Here is a 20,621-nt window from a genome sequence, read left to right as displayed (position 1 = left end):
CTCTTCTTCCTCCTCTTCCTCCTCCTCCTCCTCCTCCTCTTCTGAGAGAGAGAGAGAGAGAGAGAGAGAGAGAGAGAGAGAAGCTGATCAACTACATAACCTTGGCTAGCTTGGAACTTGGTGTATTGATCAGGCTTGCCTTGAACTCATAGTGATCTGTCTGCCTCCTGAATGCTGGGATTAAAGACAGGGTTCAGGTTTAATTAAGACTTTGGGTCTTGGGTGGGGTAAGGTAGCCTAGCAGACATAACAAGACTGTCTCAACAAAACCACACATAAAAAATCCCCATTTTTCTCTAGGTAGATGGTTACATACTTGTAATATTATAGATGTTTAGGTTATTGGAGTAGATACAAACTTTGAACCTGTAAAAATGGTAGAGATCCAAGATTCTTCCTCTAGTGTTTTACCATGTTCTCTTCCATGCTGATGATACTGAACATTATTGTTTTATAGTGGGTGTGTAAGGCCCAGGTTTGGTGTGGTCTGATGGGCCTGACTTCTTGCACTGGGAATCCTCTCTATTTAGTGATCCATTCCACAGCCGGTGGAGAGCACTCTTGTGATTTCTTTGGGTCTTGTATCTTTTACCTTGGTCTTGGGAGTACTTGTCCTCTTGTGTAGTACTCTTACCACTCCATAGTACCTTATGAAAACTAACTAATAGATACTTCGTTGTTGGTTGGTAAATGTGCGTATGATCGAAGCTGAGCTCAGTAGCAGGTAAGCTAGGCTATGGTCCCACATAGTCTCATTGCTGGAAGAGTCTGCTCCTTATAGAAGCTGAGTTTTGTTTGTTTGTTGGTGTTTAATGATTGTAATGACACCTTGGTATTTGAACTTGGGACTAAGTATATTCAGGTAAATCTCACTCTAATCTCTTGTTTAAGCTCTCCAAAGCTCGGGTACTAAATAATTACTAATGAAGCAGATCTCTGGCCACCAGAATTGAACCAGAGTTCAGATAGATAGCATTGTACCTTTGTTGTACCCAGAGCCAACCTGTGATTGCTGAAGCAGTAAACTGAGCAGCACATAGTCTTTGGTGACCTGACTACACTTGTTTCTGTTTTCCCTCCTTTCCACCTTTTCTGCATACTGAAGAAAAAGATCTGATAATGATGACCAAGCCTTATTCATTCAGCTATTTTTCTAGTCTCATTAAGATACATTAGAGCAAGGTGGGACAGTTTATAGCTATAGTGAGTTTGGTTTACCTAGTTGTATTTAGTACCAATGACGCTTCAGCTAGTATTTTAAATATAGTTTTGCAGCCAAACATTGGATCATCTTGTCATTTCAGAAAGTCACAATGTTTGAGTCTAAATGACTTTAAAGAACAATTCCTCTTTATGATAAAATAATTCTTCTAATAAATATTTTAAAGAATACAAATGTTTTAAAAGAAAAACTGGAACTGTTGAGGCAGCTCAGAAGGAACTTGCCTTGCAAACCTGATAACCTGAGTTTGGTCTCTGGAACACATGTAGAGGGAGAAAAGAGAACTGACTTCACAAAATTGTCTTTTGGCTTCTGTGTGCACACTGTTAACTTGTGCACATGCACACACACAAATAATAATAATAATAATAATAATAATAGTAATAATAAATAAATAAATAAATAAATAAATAAATAAAATAGAGTTTAAAGAAAGAAGGAAAACTCTTTAGATTAATCACTAAATGTTTTTCCAGTCAACACTCCTCCCCCTTGCTCTGTGAGTGTTCATGTTTCTTGGGGATTATATATTATATACTTTATGATCTCTCTTTTTTTTGTCTTTAAACTTACAAGTGCTTTCTCCCTATCAGTAATCAGATGCTGTTTTGTACTATGAGAACCATCTCACTAGCCTACCAGTCCCTTAATACTGCTTTCCCACTCTTCTACACTTCTCTGGGTCTATTCTCTGTATCCCGAATGCTAAATTAGCTTTCTCGAACCTTCTAATACATAAGCAATTATCTCTAGTCAGGAGACTAGAGGACAAACATCATTTGTCCGTGATCTTTTTGATAGAGCTTTTTACAGTTCAGTATTTGATAATACTATAGAGTTGCTTGCATGTTTTAAATTAGTTATTCTTGAGTGTGCTTTATATATGCTTCAGGTTATGGCAGTTAGAGTTCTGGGTCTACCTTTATCAGTCCTCTTGTTGTCACTGATATATAAAGCTTGTGAGGAGGGGACAGCACACAGAACCTGTCTGTATCCCTGTGGCTCCCTCTCAGAGCTCATCCCATGAGCTGTTCTTTCACTATCACAGTAAAGCTAACAGCCTCTTTCAAGAACTTGTTCTTGGGACTGGAGAATGGTTAAAGAACATTTGCTGCTCTTCAGGGTACCTAGATTTTGTTTCTGGCATCCACTTTGGGCAGCTTATACACTTGTCTATAACCTCAGCTTCAGGGGATATGATAGTTTTCTAGCTTCCATGGGTACACATGCACAGAACATACGAATTTTAATCAATGTGCCCTCCTCTGGTGTCCATTTGCCATTTTCATCAGTGAGTGGACTGTCAGTTGTGGAGGATGACATCTCTGTCCTTTGTGTAGGGGGTTTGGGCCACGTGTAGTTCATTCAATGAGATCTATTCTGCTGTGTCATAACTGAACTACAGTGTGAATTAAATTTGTGTAGATAAAGGAAAATGGTATTTTTCCTCATGTCTCCCATTCATCTCCTCTCCACCTTTCCTCATTTATTGCTATTGTGGGCCAAACTTAATCCTGAAGAGGCTGTGCTTCTGCCCTGAAAGGGTATTAGGATTTGTAGGAATTAGGCAAAACAATCCACTTACATTTTATTGTTCCTTTTAGATAGTCTTATACTCTATCATACTTTTTGTAAATTACTCTGGACAAGAATACATAGAGTGTGAAGCGTGGATGCTTGGTTCTTGTGCTGTGCAGATAGCAGGATGTACCCTATATGATCTTTTGTAATGACCATTGGCCACACTGAGAATATCAGTGATATAAGGCCCTTCCAGGCTCCCCAGATATTTGGAATCCCAAATGGTTCCCCACTGTGAATACCTGCATCTCCCAGCGGTAAAACTGTCATGTAAGCTTAGTACTGATTAAGACTAAAAAAAGGTAAGACCGTGAAGGTTCCATTATGACCATCTTGAGTGTTCCTGTTTTACACCTGAAAAAATTAAGGTTGGAGGCAAGAGGTTCATTCCTGCTATGTGGCTTGTTCAGAGCAGAATTAGAAACAAATTTCCTACTGTCCCCAGCCCAGGGTTTTGCTTGTGAATTAATATAAATTGCACCCTGTAGAGATGGTGTCATGGTCATGGCCTGCTGAGGCATAGCACTAATATTAAAGAGTCCTGGCTTCATTACCAAAAAAAAGTAGTGTCCTAGACCTGGAGTTCTTTTAGCCTCCTCCCAGTACCTATTCAAGAAGTCCTATTCAAGAGGAAGCATGAGAGGGGCTTGAAACAGTTTTGCAAGGAAGGTTTACTGTTGACAGCAAGTGGTCAGATCTAGGGCTGGGTCTTCCCTAGAGCTGCCACAGTGGGGCTATTACCTGCCCATGTCAGCTCACCTAGATTTGCTTTTCAGGTGTGCTCTCGTTGGTAAATGCATTGTCATTACTGGTATATACATCCCTTAACTTTCCATTCATCAAGTAGAGGTACTGGAAGGATTCCAAGAACAAGTAGGTGATAGCTGCTGACTGAATACAGCCAAGCTTTTTCATGAAAACTCCTCTTCTTGGCTTTTTTCCAGCAATGGTAGGTTGCCAAGAGAGAAAGCTCTGGCTTTACAAATGATCTAGCCATAGTCTAGGCCAGTAATGGTTCATCTTTTTCTTTAGAAAGAATGATATTTCTGGTCCTTAAGTTATTTACATTTTTTGTTTTATATCTGTTAGATCATATTGTTTTTATATACCTTATAAAAATCTGTGGTTTAAAGCCGGGCGTTGGTGGCACATGCCTTTAATCCCAGCACTTGGGAGGCAGAGGCAGATGGATCTCTGAGTTCGAGAGTTTGAGGCCAGCCTGGTCTACAGAGTGAGTTCCAGGACAGCCAGGGCTACACAGGGAAACCCTGTCTCGAAAAACCAAAAAAAAAAAAAAATCTGTGATTTAATGTGTAGTCCACTACATAGAGAAAGATTGAAAGTACCTGCTTGACTCACTGTCGGGTTAGACTAGAGATGGATGCACCACATGAGCAGTGGCTGTATGTGGCCTGCCTTCGAGCAGGAAGCACGCTGGATGTTTTTGTTCATGTTAAAGTTTGGTTCACATTTCAGTTTGTGTGTATTGTACTAGTATATTCTGGTCATGCTGCTTATGATATTTTATTTTTCTTGAGACAGTCTTGTACATTGCTTAGTCTCAGATTTCTCCTGCCTCAGCTTTCCAGATACTGGGACGGTCAGTGTGGAGTGCCATACCCAGGTGCTTCTTAATACATTTTAAGTTTGGAATGAACAAAGATGGGTTCTTTTGTTTGTTTGTTTGATTGTTTTGCTTTGTTTTGTTTTTCAAGACAGGGTTTCTCTGTGTAGCCCTGGCTGTCCTTGAACTCAGAAATTCGCCTGCCTCTGCTTGTTGGGATTAAAGGTGTGTGCCTTCACTGCCCGGCCAAAGTTTTTTTTTTTTTTTAAATAAATTATTTTTGTTTCATGTGCATTGGTGTTTTGCCTGCATGTATGTCTATGTGAGCATATCAGATTCTCTGGAACTCGAGTTGCAGACAATTGTAAGCTACCATGTGGGTGCTGGGAATTGAACTCAGCTCCTTAGAAAGAGCAGCCAGTGCTCTTAACCTCCTCAGTTAACTATGAACAAAGTTTTTAAGTTGAAAATATCTGTGATTTACTGGGATAGCTTGAAAATAATTGTCTCTTCATAGTATCTGTATAGGTAGTGAACCTTGAGTGCTTGCTCTCTTCCTAATGTGTTTCATAGTTATCAGAACACGTTTCATAATCAGATGTGGTGATCCTAGCTGTCCTCAATCTGCCAGCTTGTGTGTGAGCTTCTTCCTGTCATCAGACATTCTCAAAACTGTTTTTATTTCATTATTTTTGTAGACAAACCTTGGAAAGAAATAATATTTAGTGTAATTTGACCCTAAAGCCTCAGAATAGTCCTGAGGGTAGAGGTAGCTAGCATTCGTGGACTTTCTGTATGTCTGCTCTGATTTGGAATGCTTTATGAATGTGATTTTTTTTTTTTAAATCCTCACACAGCCCTTAGAGGAGATGTTTTCATCTCCATTGCATATCAGTGTATAGATAGGTTTTTGCCCAAGGAAGGTCACACACACACAGCAAGTGGCAAAGCCACCATTCAGACCAAAGTAGTACCCAAAGCTTGGCTCTAAGGAATTACCACCTCTGTAAATGACATCTTACTTGGGGCTGTGTGCTAATAAACTTTGTTGTGTCCTTAAAATCAGGCATACTGCCATTATCTCACTGGCTATAGTTTGCCAGCATCTCTGTGCATTGGTACTCATTTCAGTCTGATGTACTTAGAAGATGTAGTTCTATGCACTGGGAAGGTGACAGCCTTATGGTGTAGGACAGTGTCTCTGCATTGGGCATGTGGTACTTAAAATGAAGTCTTGAGCTGAGCTTAGTGTTCCTGTACTTTCTATGCAATTCTTTGCTTGTCTATGAAGTTATCTATGAAGTTGTCTATGAAGGCTTACAGCTGAAAGCCATACTTGCTTTTTCTGTCACATTTCCTCCAAGTGCTCTGCTATGTGATTTTAAATGTATATAAAATTAGAGGAAAACTGAAGTCCATTTTTTAAAAACTAACTTGTGGTCTTACTGAAATTATATCATACTTGTTGTCACAGGAAACATTCCATAGCCCTGCTGAGTCCTTGTGAGCTCCTGCATGCAGGACAGCATGTATCTCCCTGTCTTTCCCTTCCTTCTACTAGTCACATGGTCTGTTTCATCAGTTGTGTAGCTTTGGTCATATGTATGTGGCATTTTACTGCAGTTGGGCCCACTTTTGAGTATTTATTCTGAATAGTCATCTGGAAATTACAGTCAGTTCATTTGTTGTGGCATGGTTGGCTTCATGAGTGGTTATCTGTGCAGTAAAACTCTTATGTGAGGCATCAGGTTGTTTTAGCTTGAGCTTATTTTCTCATGGGCAAACAATATCCATTCTGAAGAGCTCTTAGGAATCCTATCGGACTTCCTTTCAGAATTTAATAATGTATCTATTCCACAAAACAAAAAACACCACCACACAAAACAGGACAGACTCCTCTGCCCTGGCTCTACTGATGATTTAGCTTGTACCTGCCCATTGTTTCAGCCCAGTGTAGTATGGGAGCTCTTCTGGAAGAGGAGCTTTCACTAATGTGACTTTATTGTGGAGAAAATGCCTCGGTGTCTTTCCATTCTACAGAGGAGCAAGTAGATAGATCTGTAGTATACTGTACTGTAAAGTCTACCTTGGAGAGAGGCCTCATTTGCAGTGGGCTACCTGTATCCACAGCCTTTCCAGTATCAGTGTGATTGTGCCTTAAGCCCTTTAGTTTTTAGATTTCTCTGTCTTAACATTTTGATGGTTAAGATGTATGTTTATTATCTTTTTTTGATATGGCTCTTGCTTGCTGAGTTGGGAGAGGAAGTTCAGTGAATCCAAGAGAAACTAGGATGTTCTTTTGGTTAGTGTAGTGGAGAGAATCTCTGTACTCTTTTAGATCTCAGAGCTTGTTTTTATTAATACTGCAGTAGCAGTTCTATTATTATAAGTAGAAAATAGTATTTGTTCCTCATTAAAGCAAACTGAGGAAGCTTTTGCAACCAGAGGTACTCACTGAGGCTAATGGGTCAGTATTTTGGTGCCTAGGTTTGTTTGGTGTTGGGAAGAGATGTCTAGGTTGGAGTCTTGCACCAAAGTCCAAGGTTTGTTGACATAGGAAGTAAGGTAGAGAACATTTGCTGTATATATGGCCAGAGACTGTCTGTGTTGTGAGCAAACACAAAACTGCCATCCTGTAAAAATCAAGGTGAACTGCCAGTTGATTACAGTCTGGTAATTGAGAACCTTGAGAGTTTATTATTTTATATTGTTTATTATTTGTTTGTGTGCATGCATATGTATGTGTTGATGTGGGTATGGGTTACAGATGCATGCTACTGTAACCCAGTTTTACACTGGTGCTACAGATCTGAACTCAGACCCTCAGTGCTTGTGCAGTCAGCACTTGAGCTGCTGAGTCATCTTCTCAGGTCTGCTTTCAAAGTCTAGAAGATAGAAAGAGGACAGCTGCTTCTCCCAATGTTCCCTAGATGTTGTGCTGTTGTGCTCTGGCTTCAGTGACTTACTTTCTCCGGGGTTAATTTTAAGATTTTGTTCCTGGAGGCTTCTTGAAGTGATGATATCTTAGAGTGGTTATTTATTTAGTTGCCCCCATAAACACTAAGCACTTCAGTGTAAGACAAATGTTTGTGGGGGGGGGGGGAAGATCTGGTTTTAGGTCCAAGTGAGACTCAGCGTGCATGAGCATAAGTACTATGGTGTCAGGTAGCTCTTGAGTTGAATAGTGCTCTGTGCTTTCTATCATCTGTCTGAGATGGGATCTGTCAGTGTAGAAGCATAGCCTGCTCTTCCTTCCACTGTACTGGGTGTTGTCAGTTGACAACATTATGTTGTCAGTTGACCCATTATGTTGTGCAGCCTAGGACCTGAGCAGCCTTTGGGTGGTGGCTGGATAATTGCCAGTTTGGCCCAAATGCTCTTGTGTCAGTGTGCAAAGTTTGTATGGGTATTCTCTGTGGCATACAGGCCCCACTCTTCCCTTACTGGGTCTCCTACCTTGGTTGAGCACCTTCCCTGTCGTGCTCTTTTTTCACTCGTGGGAGCTGCAGTTTACATGTTTTTATTCTTAGTAAAGAGAGACATTACTGGACAACAGATTCTTGAACGACTGACTAGCACACATGATCACAGTGCTCTTTGATGGCAAATGGATAGAGCTGTGATTTAATAGGTATTACTTTACCAGAGGTTTTGTTGTTTGGGGATTCTACTGTAATTAACTTTTCTGAGGTTGGACTTGAATTAAGTACTCGAAGGGGCTCTGTTTGGAATGACAGGAGTAAAAGCACACTTTTCTGTGTGGGCTACTGGTAAATGAGAATATTAACATACTGCAAGTTTTATTTTGTCTACAAACAAATTTCATGGTCACTGAAAGTTACTTTTTTCTTTGGATTTTACTCAGCTTCAGTAGCAGATTTAAACTAAATCTGATAAAACTTGAGTTGAGAATAAAGCTAAGTTTATTAGCTTATTAGTAAGTAACTGCTAGGAAATTAAAAGGACTAAGTGGGTTTTATCAGTAATTGGATTTAGACATCTTAATTTTATTGTTTGATTTTTGAGCACTGGTGCTAAGCAATGTGTTAGCCCTAGACTTTGGGGCCATAGATAATGATATTATCAACAGAGAATAGATACAGAATTAGAAACCTAGAAACATAGACACTCTAAAAGTGAATGGTTTTCTGTAAATCTGATCTGTCACTCCTTTAAAGATGGGACACGCTACAGTGAGATGAGCTGTGGTAGCCCTGGAGGCATATGTCCATTTCTTTGGCCTTAAAATTTTAATTACTGGCTCTGATCTGACTGAGAACAGGCTGGTGCTGGAAATGAGCATGGTGCCAGATACTCAAGTTCTGGCCTCCTTAGTTAGTCTGGGTATCTTTTTGTTACAGACTCAGGATAGGAATCTCCTAGCTTTCAGAATGTGTAATGAGTCCCTTTGAACTGAATATCTGTAACATGCTGTCCATGACCTTAGACTTTGTCTATGATTCTTACCTTTGGGAATTGAAGCCATGCGGGAACTGTCAACTTGCCAAGGAGAAAAGATGGAATTTCCTGAAGAAAGCTGAATGTGGTAGAACACACAAGTCTGAGATGGGAGGATCATGAGTTCAAAGCCAACCTAAGCAACACAGAAAGACTATATTTTAATAGTTTAAAAAGAAAGAAAGAAGGCTGGGTATTTTGGACACATACCTTTAATCCCAGCACTTGGGGGCAGGGGGCAGAGGTAGGTGAATCTCTGAGTTTGAGGCCAGCCTCCAGAGTGAGTACCAGGAGAGCCATGGCTACACAAAGAATAACCCTGTCTCAAAAAATCAAAACAAAACAAAAAACAAAAATTGGGCCAGAGAGCTGGCTCAGCACCAAAAAGAAAAAGATAAAAGCTGTTGGTAATGGGAGAAAAGAGAGAGGGAGAGGGAGAAAGGGGTGGCGGGGGGAGGAAGAAAGGAGTTTTCTAAAGAAACCTATCAAAGTGTTTCCAGCCATCATATTACCCCTTGAAATCTGACCAGGACCCTGAGAGAAACAAAGCACTTATGGAGTAATTAAATATTAGCTGAAAAGGTCCCCATGGTCTTTTATCTTGGAGCCTTTGCTGTGTAGGACTGGCTGGTACAGGGCAGGGCTTTGACCAAGTGGGAGGGGAGAAAGTGTTGCCTCTTCTGGGGTGATGGTTAGGACAGGGATGATCCATTCTTTAAGTCACTTCATTAGCCTTCTGTCTGTAGCATTAAGTTTTTGAGTGAAACTTGTCCTGTCACAGTTCTAGGGAACTCTTGACAATGAGGCTTTCATTTATAACTGGAGGGAGGGTTTCACAGGGAATCACACCTTGGCATCAGTGGGTCAGGCAAGCACTTCTAAAGTCTGTTTCTCATGTGTGATTGTGTTATGGCAGTTGATGGTTCCTGTTTTTGTTTCAGATGGGAATGACTGGTACCACAAGTCCATTTGGACAACCCTTTAGTCAAACTGGAGGGCAGCAGATGGGAGCCACTGGAGTGAACCCCCAATTAGCCAGCAAACAGAGCATGGTCAATAGTTTGCCTGCTTTTCCTACAGACATCAAGAATACTTCAGTCACCACTGTGCCAAATATGGTAAGTTGCCATTTGTTTTCTGTGCTGAGGGTCTTGGTGGGTGCTTGGGCATATGAAGTTTATGGTGCTTGCAGTGAAGAGCTGTAACTGAGTGTGCCATTGGTGATAGAATCATAACCTACCTCCTAAGAGCAGCTCTCTAAATGAGCTTTTCATTTTCTGTTGTGAGCTAGCAGCAAGAAGGGCAGGGAAGGCTGATTTAGCTGCTCCTCCCATATTCCCTTTGTTGATAGAGAGAATTATGCACGTGAATTATTTTACCGTGCTTTCCAAATTTGTGCATATCAACAGGACTGGCTTACTTGTTGTTAGTGGGTTGAAGCTGTCAGTAGAAGCTTGATTTATGTTGCAGTCAAACAAAAGACTATTTTTTTTTTTTAATTATAAGAATTACTTTGTACTGATGAGATGGTATTAGGTCTGACTTGATAGATGATTACATATCTTCATTCTTAAGCGTTTCTAGCTATAACAGAAATTGTCCATGAAATCTCTAACCTAACAAGCCAATAGAAGTATCTCTTTTTGCCCAGAATAGAATCTGTTAATTTAGAACACTAAGGGCTAGTGTCTCCAGTTGAGAGTGGTACATCTCAGCTGCTGAAGGCATAGTATGCAGGTGATGGCTGGTTAACCCCACAGTCACTTCTCTTCCTTATGTTTGTTGATGACAGTGGACTCTCCATACATACTTCCATAGTATAATGACTTGGCAAGGCTTAGCGAAAACTGACCACGCTCTTTAGAAAGTTGTCTTTTAACATTGAAAAACTTGTCATTTTGAAATACTAGTAGAAGAATTGCTGAGTATTCTCTCCTCCCTCTCCCTGTAAGATCTTCTCTGACCTTAGTATGTGCCAAAGAGAAGAGAATGACAGTGTTTACAGCATGCAGTGTTCTTAGGCAAGTGTTGAGGCCTTTTTTCCATTAGTGTACAATCAGAAAATGGGAACAGTGAGGAAGACAACATCCTCCTACCCCCTTTTAAAGCTGTAAAACCTACCTATTTTCAGAGCCACTGATGATTTTCTGTTCTTTGTTCTTATGACAATCCCCTTACCTCTCCTAATCTGCTACCTTCCTTTGAGTAGCTTTTGGTTGCCAGAGTTGTGGGAACAGTGTTAGCCTCTGAGATCTTAGACTCAGCTTATATACTACCTGACCTCCCTCTTTCATGCTTTGTTTTCAGTTCTCCGTGCAAAGACAGTGGCATGAACTCCAGAGCCAGCTTTATTGTCTGTGCCTGGTTGGTAGCAAGGCACACATTTAGACTTTAATGAAAAAAAAATTTTTATTTTTCTATGATGTTCTCTGTTTTATACACAGGAATCCCTGACAATGTTTCCCAACCTTTCCGCTTTTAAATTTCTCTCTGGGTTCTGTGTTCCCTTCTCCACTACTACTCCACAGAATGATAAAGTCCCTGTACTCCAGCTTTCTCTGCAAGCCTTGGCTGCTACTTTGGAGACCTAAACTTGCTAAGTGTAGTGTGGCCAAGGCTTGCACAGAGGAACTAGGCAGAGGCCTAGCCTTCTCCTTTTAGGACTAGAGCAGGGCTCCTTGCAGCCTCAACAGTGACAAGTGTTCTCCTACAGAGCCACCTGGAACCTTGGTAATGTTTGGCAGTAACCCTGGCCCACTGCCCTTTGTCCTGTTTGTTACAATCCACTATCTTCAGGCACTGACAAAATAGGTTCTTTGGGGTACAGCTTTTCCTGTTGGGAACCTCTGCTTTGAAGAATGGTCAGGAGGAACAACAGTGGTATGTCTCATTTTTTTTGTTTGTTTTCTGGGATTTTGGAAGAATTCAGTCAACACTGTTTCCCTTAACCCCCTCAAAACCACAGTAAACTAAGGAAGCATTTTTGTCTATAGAAGCCGGAGTGCTCACTCAGACCATCTTTCTTATAAAGGTATATGGAGTTCAGAGAAAGATTCATAGATATCTTTGGGAAGTAAACTATGTCCTTTGCTGCTTGGACTGTTTATTCTGGAGATACAGAGTGGGCCAGGCCATGTCCAGGCCATGTGCTCATGAGGATTAGTCCTCAGTGGACCATTGAGGTGGGACTGATAAAGGGGTCAAGCCACAGGCTGCAAGTGTCTTTATTCCTGCAGCGGCTTCTTGAGGCATCATCAACAGATCCCATTTGATGGTGAGAAAATTAAGGTTCTGAGGGAGTCTCATTTGTTCATGGCTGTGTGGCTTCCTTTTTGCAGAGTTCTTTTTAATTATATACTCAGATGTTTTAGCAGCCCTGAGTCCACTGGGAGTGGCTTTCCTAACCTGTGCTTGCACAGTTTGTTTGCAGTTTCTTGACCATGTTTTGTGATCTTTCCTGAATTTTCTCTGTTATATCTGGTATATTAAAATGACAGATTTTCACATGGCAAGGAAACATTGTTACAAAAATAGATCGGTTACATTAAAAAAGGAAAATATGCCCTGAACTTAATGATCTTCTCCCTTTTTTGGGAGATGGGTGAAATATACTTTGAGAGTTGTTTTGGTTGGTTTCCTATTTTGGTGATAAAGTATCAAAAGTAACTTGGGGAGAGAAAAGGCTTTGTTTGGCTTACATTTCCACATCACTGTCTGTTATTGTGAGAAGCCAAGATCATGGAAGAATGCTGCTTACTGGCTTACTCCTTTTGGCTTGTTCAGTTTGCTTTTTAAAAAACAACTCAGGTCCACCTATAGGCATCACCAATAATGGAGCTGGACCCTTTCACATCAGTCATTAAGAAAATGCCCCCAAAGAGTTACCTACAGGCCATCTTTGTAGAGGTATTTTCTCCGTTGAGGTTCTCTTTTTTCAGAATGGTCTGAGCTTGTCTAAAAATTAGCCAGCATAAGAGCTAATTTTTAGGAGTTGATTGACTTTGGTACCAAACAGTTGAGGTTAGGGACACTGGTCCCAGATTATGCAGGTTAAGTTCTTCATGGGGTCACTGGAGCCTCATAGGCATGAACCAAGGGACCCTCTTCCTCTCTTCTTGCGTGGCTTCAGCATTTCTGTCTGCTGTTGAGAAGGAAAGATATTCACTCAGTTACTTGATTCTTTTGTTTGACATGTTTCCTATGCCCTACAGTGGGCTTAGGTACAGGAGGAGAGCCTAGAAGGCAGTTGTGAAGGGAAAGTGAGTTTGCTTTTGAGTGGAAAACAGTTAGAAAACCCCAGTTGCCTATGTACCATGCAGTAGTTGAGATGTACACAAAGACCTTCTTAGGTGGAAGCATCAGAAAAGGCCTCGTCAAGGCAAGGAGACTTGAAGATGATGCCACAGAGACTCTAGAGCAGTGGTTCTCAGCCTTCCTAGTACAATGACCCTGTAGTACAGTTCTCATGCTGTGGTGACCCCTAGCCATTATTTTCATTGGTACTTCATAACTGTAATTTTACTACTGTTATGAACCATAATCTAAATATATGTGTTTTCTGCTGATCTTAGGTGACCCCTATGAAAGGGTCATTAGATCACCTCAAAGGGGTCACAACCCACAGCGTGATAGAAAGGCATTGGCTTTTGTAGGAATGGTGGAAAGCCAGTACTTTTCAACGGTGACTCTTAGGAAGGGTTAAGTAGGAATGTACAAAGTTGGGGTCCAAGCAAAAACCATTCTGCAGTTGGGGTAGAGAAATGGCTCAGCAGTTAAGAGCATTGGCTACTCTTCCTCAGTACTGGGTTTTAATTCCTATCATTTTTACGGTGCCTCACAACCATCTGGAACTCCACTTCCAGGGGATTTCATGCCCTCTTCCTAGCCTTTATGAGCACTAGGCATGCATGTAGTGACAGACATTCGCGCCGGTAATAACACCCATATAAATAAGAAATACATATATATTTTTTAAAAAGCTAGAGTGAGGATAAGGCTCTTGAGTTGAAGGAGAGCTGTCAGTTTACAGGGAAATAAGCTGGAGTTTTGTTTTTCTTTTTAAGTCAATCAAAGGTTTTTTGTTTGTTTTTGTTTTTTTTCAGCTAGTAGCCTGGATATGGTTGGTCATTGTAGGTTAGGAGAGAAAACACAGTTGTCACTTAGGTAGATTATCTACTAAGACAGTATCCTGGTAGAGAACACGTGAGAAAGTGTCGTTTACAGAGCTGGAAGAGGAGCGGCAGGCTTGAGAGAGGGAGCAAAGGTGTAGGTGCAAGTGACGGAACTCTGCATCCCAAGAGAGGATGGCAAGTAAGTGGGTGGTATGAATGAATAGGGCAGCCGCTGCCCATCTTGGAATCACTGGCAGTATAGAGACAACTAATGAGGTAGCCCACGAAGAGCATCAGATAGATCTCCAGCTAGGGACAAGAAGGAAAAAGAGCTGGTATAGGAGATGATAGGGAGATAATTCACTACTAGTGGAGAAAGGACCTTTGACACATGGATTTGATGTTAGCTGAAATTAAGAGGAAGGCTAAGGAGCATCATTAGGACATGAAAACCAGCCTAAAATGGTCTATCCTGTGCTGATGAATATGTGTGACTTGCATGCTCAGAGACCTTGGGATCACCTCTCTGTGACACCGAGTGCTTTGGTGTTGGGAACTGCAAAGTGTTAGAGATGAGAAATCCTGGTAGACGTGTGGTAGGGTCCTTATTTGAGGAAATATTCGAGAGGAAATAGGCATGTTCTTAAATTTTCAGATATTTCTCATTGTAACTCTGCTTCTGGTCTTTTTACTTATAATCTCTTTATATAGATTTTTGAGGTTTGTTAGTAATGTCTTACCATTTTATGATTCTCAGAGGCACTTTGCAAATATTTTTCTGCAGAAACATAACTTCTGAAATCAGGATCTGTATTAGATTTATTCACACATTAAATTTAATTACCGTATGTATACTGCTTTACATGTTTGTAAACTAATAAGACTGAAATATTAAATGTATTTATTGTATAATGTTCTAGGACATTTTATATGGGTCTAAAGATTTTTAAATTACTTATAATTTATTACTAAAGGAAGAGAAATGCTTTTGTCAGAGGTGAAGAGTATGTTGCCAATGTGTGTTTTGGTTTTGAGGTATGTGGGACCTTCCCTGAAGAGAATGTGTGCACAGGAACAGTGTTGCTCTCCATTTTCAAGAAAAGCACTTGGTTCCTGGTAGCATGTTGCTCTAAGCTTTGGATTGGGTTTGGAGCCATTTTCATAGAACAGTCTTTGAAGTAGGACTTGTCTTAGGCAAAGAATGTTTAAGAAATAAAGAAGCTTCATTTCCATGGCCTATAAGGTCTCTGGGGTTAATTTCTGATAGGAAGTTCCTATATGTAGTTTTTTCAAATAAGAAAAATTAAAAACAACACTAGAGATTTCACCCTTCTTACGGAAGTGCAGTAGGAGATTAATCTGGTATGTTGCTTGCTTAGCTTACTTAAAATTGCTCATGAGAATGATGTTATACTTTGTTTTGATTATGTGCTAAAATTTTGAGGTAGAGGTTTGGACAGGACCCAGACAGCTGCTGATAGACAGCTATCTCTAAATAGGAGGAAAATGTGGCAGGTCAGAGGAATTTTCAGACAGAGGAGAGTTGTAGCACTGTCTTTTGAATCCTGCCAAAATAGCCCAATTGATACAGTGATGCTGGCAGCATCTGAGTAGTAAGCCATGGATGCTGGACTTTCTTGCCATATGTCCTGGACTTCAGGAAGTAGCTTTGCATCTCAGTGTGCATGCCGATGATGGGGCATTCTTGAGCCTTACTTCATCTACCAGATTCAGAATCTTTCAGGAAAAAGGCTAGAAATCTGTTTCTGTGGTCACTCTGAAACTTCATTGTGTTTCTTACTTAGTCTCCCAGCTTATGGTACCTAAGTCCCTTTGATGACATTCAAATACTTCTTAAATAGATGGCTGAGTAGTCTTTTCTTTTATATTAGAATCTGCAGTTATATGTGTGTCCCTTTAGTATAAGAGCCGATCTAAATAAAGTGTATGACAGACATTGTTCACTACAATGTTGGCCAAGTAGCAAGCTGTGCCTTGTGGAATGGACTTGCCTTACTCCCCCCAGCTTTTATTTGTTATGTTTTTGTTTTCTTTCTCCTGGGTCTAGTTAATGATTTGGGCATTGGGAAGGACCCGGTTTAGCAGTCAAGAGCTGCATGGAGGCCAGTATCTCCTCTGTGAGTACAATTGGCTTATATCCATGAATCCAATAAATCTCACATGGAAAAATAAACGTTATGATTTTGTCTGTGTGAACTGTGTACAGAATTTTTCTCGTTTTTGTTCTCCAAACATAATGGTATAACAACTATTTATTTAGTATTTTCATTGTATCTGTTTTAAGTAATCTGGAGATAATTTGCATAATCATGTTCAACCTGCAGCCTATGGGCCATGTGTATCCCAGGACATGCTTGACTATCATCCAACAAGTTTTTAAATGGCACAATCATGTTACAGTGTCAAAAGATTGAGCATCTTTTCCTAGAGACTACAGAAGGTATGCATAGGTGTGTTCCCATCTCACCACATCATTGTCTCTTCTAGCTAACAGCTTTGGTGGTTCTGTGCTGACAGTTCATACATACTATGTAGCCCAAGCTAGCCTTGAATTCCTGCTTCAGGCTTCTGAGCATTGAGATAACAGGTATATGCCATGATGCTGGGCCTTGTCAGCTGGGTAGATTTAATGAACACTTTCTGTTTTATGCCTCAGCTTTGTATTCTCAGTGGTTTCAGGGTCCTGAAAGGAATCAGAGCAAGCAATACCAATGCTTCAGTCAGAAGACCTTGCCTATTCTTGAACATTTACTAGAAAATAACTTTTCTATGAGGGATGGCAAGATAAGCTTGGTTTTTTATATCTATATATCTGCAGGGCATAGAGCATCTTCAATGAATTTTCTAGCTGATATTTTGATTTTATAGCCAGTCCTGAAAATACTGCTTTGTGTAAATACACTGCAAAATGGTAAATGTTTGTATGGGGACATTTTTGAAATTCCCAAGCCAAGGTTTAATTTGATAATTTTTTAAGTTGAAACTTGTCAATGACTCTGTTTTAAAAATCAAACATTCTGATACACTGAAGCTGAAGAGATAAAGGTTAAGAGCACCGATTGCTCTTCCAGAAGACCGTGGGTTCAATTCCCTAATGGTGGCTTATAACCACCTGTAACTCAGGGCTCCTTCGGGTACCAGGAACACAAGTGGTACATAGACACATATCCAGGCAAAGCACCCATGTACATAAGATAAAATAAAATGTATTCTGATACATGTTATTACTGAGGAATGGTTGAAAAGAAATACTCAAAGTCTTTGTTCTCTATAATTAATTGATTCTGTTTCTTTTTTTTTTTTTTTTTTTTTTTTTTTTTTTTGGTTTGGTTTTTCGAGACAGGGTTTCTCTGTGTAGTCCTGGCTGTCCTGGAACTCACTCTGTAGACCAGGCTAGCCTCGAACTCTCGAACTCAGAAATCCGCCTGCCTCTGCCTCCCAAGTGCTGGGATTAAAGGCGTGCGCCACCACCGCCCGGCTTGATTCTGTTTCTTAAAGAACAGAAGTTTGTATGTGCAGTACTGAGCCTTAGGTGTTCCAGGCAATGTTTGTTGTTGTGGAGTCGGCATGATGGCATGTGCAGTGCAGAGAGTACATCTTGTGTTGAGTGTGAGGTTGCTACAGTGCGGTCATATAATGTTAAGCAGTGAGCACTGCCAGACAGGCCTCAGGACCGTTGACTCATTGATTTTTAATTAACTTTTTGGTCATTGAATGTTGAGAAACATTTTCTTGTTTCAGATGTTCTCAGCAACCATACCCAGGTATGTGATTTCTTATGGGGTTGCTATCACAGTCTAAGGAGCTGTAGTAGAATAGAGTATAGAATATATAGGAAAAAGAGATTGGATAGGGGTTTTCTAGGGAGGGGAAACAGGGAAAGGGGGTGGCATCTGAAATGTAAATAAATAAAATATTCAATTAAAAAAAAAAAGAAAAAGGTTGGATAATTACCCAGAACTTAAGCAAGCCAGGTGTTGGTGGTACATGTCTTAATCCCAGCACTAGGGAGGCAGACAGGTGGATCTGTGTGAATTTGAGGCCAGCCTGGTCTACAGAACGAGTTTTAGGACAGCCAGGGCTGTTAAACAGTGAAACCCAGTCTCCAAAAAAAAAACCTTGAGCAAATGTAATGATCGTAATAAAAATTCATATTAGAAAATTTTAAAGAACCAAGAAATACCAGTATATTAGATATTTTGCCTGTAAAGGCAGATAGATTAGTGGGTATAACTGATGGGCTACTAAATTATGGTGAACAACAGCACATATCTTTTAGTTTCTGTTGTTTTGATGAAATACCATGACAAAAGCAACTGTAGAAAGTGTTGATGGCCCTCCAGTGGTATTTCACACCTTTAATCTGAGGAAGCAGAGGAGTTTTGGGAAAAAGTGGTATGTGTGCATATATTCAAGTAATCAATTTCTATACTGTTACTAAATTCTCAAAGAGTTAAATAAAATGTTAGAAAAAAAAGGAAGCCTATAAAGGAAAGTATTAGAAGATGAGATGGATATTTTGTAATGCGCAGGTGTAAACGCCTTAGTTAGAAATCTGAAAGCAGTAATCTTCACCCATCACCAACATACACAGGCCTCTCTTGCTTCTCCTCAGAGACACTTGCATAGGCATTTCTATTTGTTAAAGTTCCAAAGGACTTACAGGATTAGATGTTTTAGCTAGTTTTCCAAAATTAATCTTCACAATAAGAATAAAACATGGAAGAAGAATAAACCTCATAACTAATTATCATGCTAGAGAGCACAGTGCAATAAAAAGAAAAGACCACACTTTATAGAAATTGATACTCAGCCAGGCTGATGGACCTCTGAGGAGAAATCCTATCTTGAAAAACCAAACTGGGAAATGTTTATGTTAGCTCAGAGTCACAGAGACATTGGTTGTATCACGTGTGTAATCAGGAGCAGAGAGCAAAGGATGCATGCATACATGATTGTGCTCAGCTCACTTCTCCACTTTCACGCAGCTCACTTAGGGAATGGCACTACCCACAGTGGGCACTTCTTCTCACTAGATTTAATGTAAAAAAGATAAAATGCCTGTAGGTCAATTTGACCTACATTTTTTCACTGAGATTCTCTTTCCAGTTGGTTCTGAACTATATCAAGTTAACAAAACTAACTACTACTATAAGGCTGAGATGGTGTATGCTAGTAACCACAGCACTCATGGGGTAAAAGCAGACAGACCTCTGAGTTATAGGCCAACTTGGTATACACAGTTAGTTCCAGGCCAGTTTGGGCTGCATAGACAGACCCTGTCTCAAAATAAACAAAAAGCAAACTGTCAAACCTAAGAATCTGTTACAACATGTAAGAATGTTTTAGTGAAGCCTACCTGTATATGAATGGCTGTGTTCTGATGTGTCTGGGTCAGTGAGTTCTGTTTGTTCCTCAGTAGCTTACTCTTCAAACCAGCATGGTTCGTATACTGCACTAATTTCCTTGCACGTTTATCAAATGACACATGTGACTTGATGTGCCAGGGTAAGTTAATACACACATATTGTTTTCCCCCACAACTCCTTTCACTCACCCCTCCCTAACACCTCATCGTAGTGTCCTCTTTCATATTTTAATGATCAGTCAACTCCGACTTGTTTGCTCACATACTCCACTGGACTTATGGTTGACCTTCCACATCAAAACTACCTGCCTGATGCCATCAACAGTGCATGTGAAGTGTGAACTTTAGAGTGTTGACTGGCTTGACCATTTCCTCTGAGTTGATTGGTGTAGCAGTCCTGTCAAGTCCAGTTTCTCCTCAGCCTCTAGCTCTTACAGTCTTCCCTCCCATCTTCCGTGACAATCCCTGAACCTTGTGGAGATGATATGATAGAGATGTCCTGTATGTGACTGGCCACTCCACTAACAGTCTCTGCACTTGGACAGTTGTGATGTTCTGTGTTAACTACTGTCATTTAAAAAATGATTTGTTTGTGTGAGAGAGTAGGCACAGATATGCATGGGTGCATGTGCACATGCATATTGAGTCCAGAAGAGGCTGTCACTTTACTTAATCTATCACCATGCCTATTGGTTTGAGTCAGAATCTTTACCTGGAACACCTGCTTACATTTTGTTGGCGGTTTTCATCCTCCACAGAACTTGGGTTATAGGTATGGCCTGAGTTTGTTATCCGAGTGCTGGGATCCAGCTTTGCTCCTCAGAGCAAGCTCTTAACCACTGAGCAATTTCTCAGAGCTTTTCCATTTTTTATATTCAGTTCTTCGTCATTTTCCTTTTTTCATCTTTGTGTGTATGTTCACATATGTGAACTCATATATAGGGTGTGTATGTTCATGTAGAGACCACAGAGGTTAGTGTCTGTTACCTCCTTAATCACTCTCCACCGTGCATGCGTGTATGTATGTGTATGTATTGAACCCAGAGCTCACTAGTTCAGGTAGGTTAGCTAGCTGGCTAGCTTTGAAAAGCCTTCATCTCTCTGCCTTCTAATGCCTGCTTGGCTTTTTATGTAGATTCTGAGGATCCAAATTCTATGCCTAACATTTTATTCATTGAGATCTCTTCTCAGCTCCAATTCTTTACATTTTCTATTTGGGTTTTTCCTCTTCTTTCTTTTTCTTTTCTTTTCTCTCTCTCTCTCTCTCTCTCTCTCTCTCTCTCTCTCTCTCTCTCT

General features: G+C 40.4%; 1 protein-coding gene across 1 annotated transcript in view; it reads left to right on the top strand.

Annotated features, from left to right (window-relative positions):
- The window catches only part of Crebbp (CREB binding protein), a 119,094-nt gene that overhangs the window by 46,100 nt on the left and 52,373 nt on the right, over nt 1-20,621 (top strand). Inside the window, exon 3 of the mRNA XM_028760817.1 lies at nt 9,767-9,943. Within this exon, the coding sequence (XP_028616650.1) occupies nt 9,767-9,943 (177 nt within the window). The remainder of the gene's footprint in view (nt 1-9,766; nt 9,944-20,621) is intronic.

The sequence above is a fragment of the Grammomys surdaster genome, unplaced genomic scaffold (assembly GCF_004785775.1).
Source record: "Grammomys surdaster isolate TR1022 unplaced genomic scaffold, NIH_TR_1.0 126612, whole genome shotgun sequence".
Classification (NCBI taxonomy): domain Eukaryota; kingdom Metazoa; phylum Chordata; class Mammalia; order Rodentia; family Muridae; genus Grammomys; species Grammomys surdaster.
The sequence above is the reverse complement of the archived record's forward strand: the minus strand, read 5'-3'. Positions and strand labels throughout refer to the sequence as shown.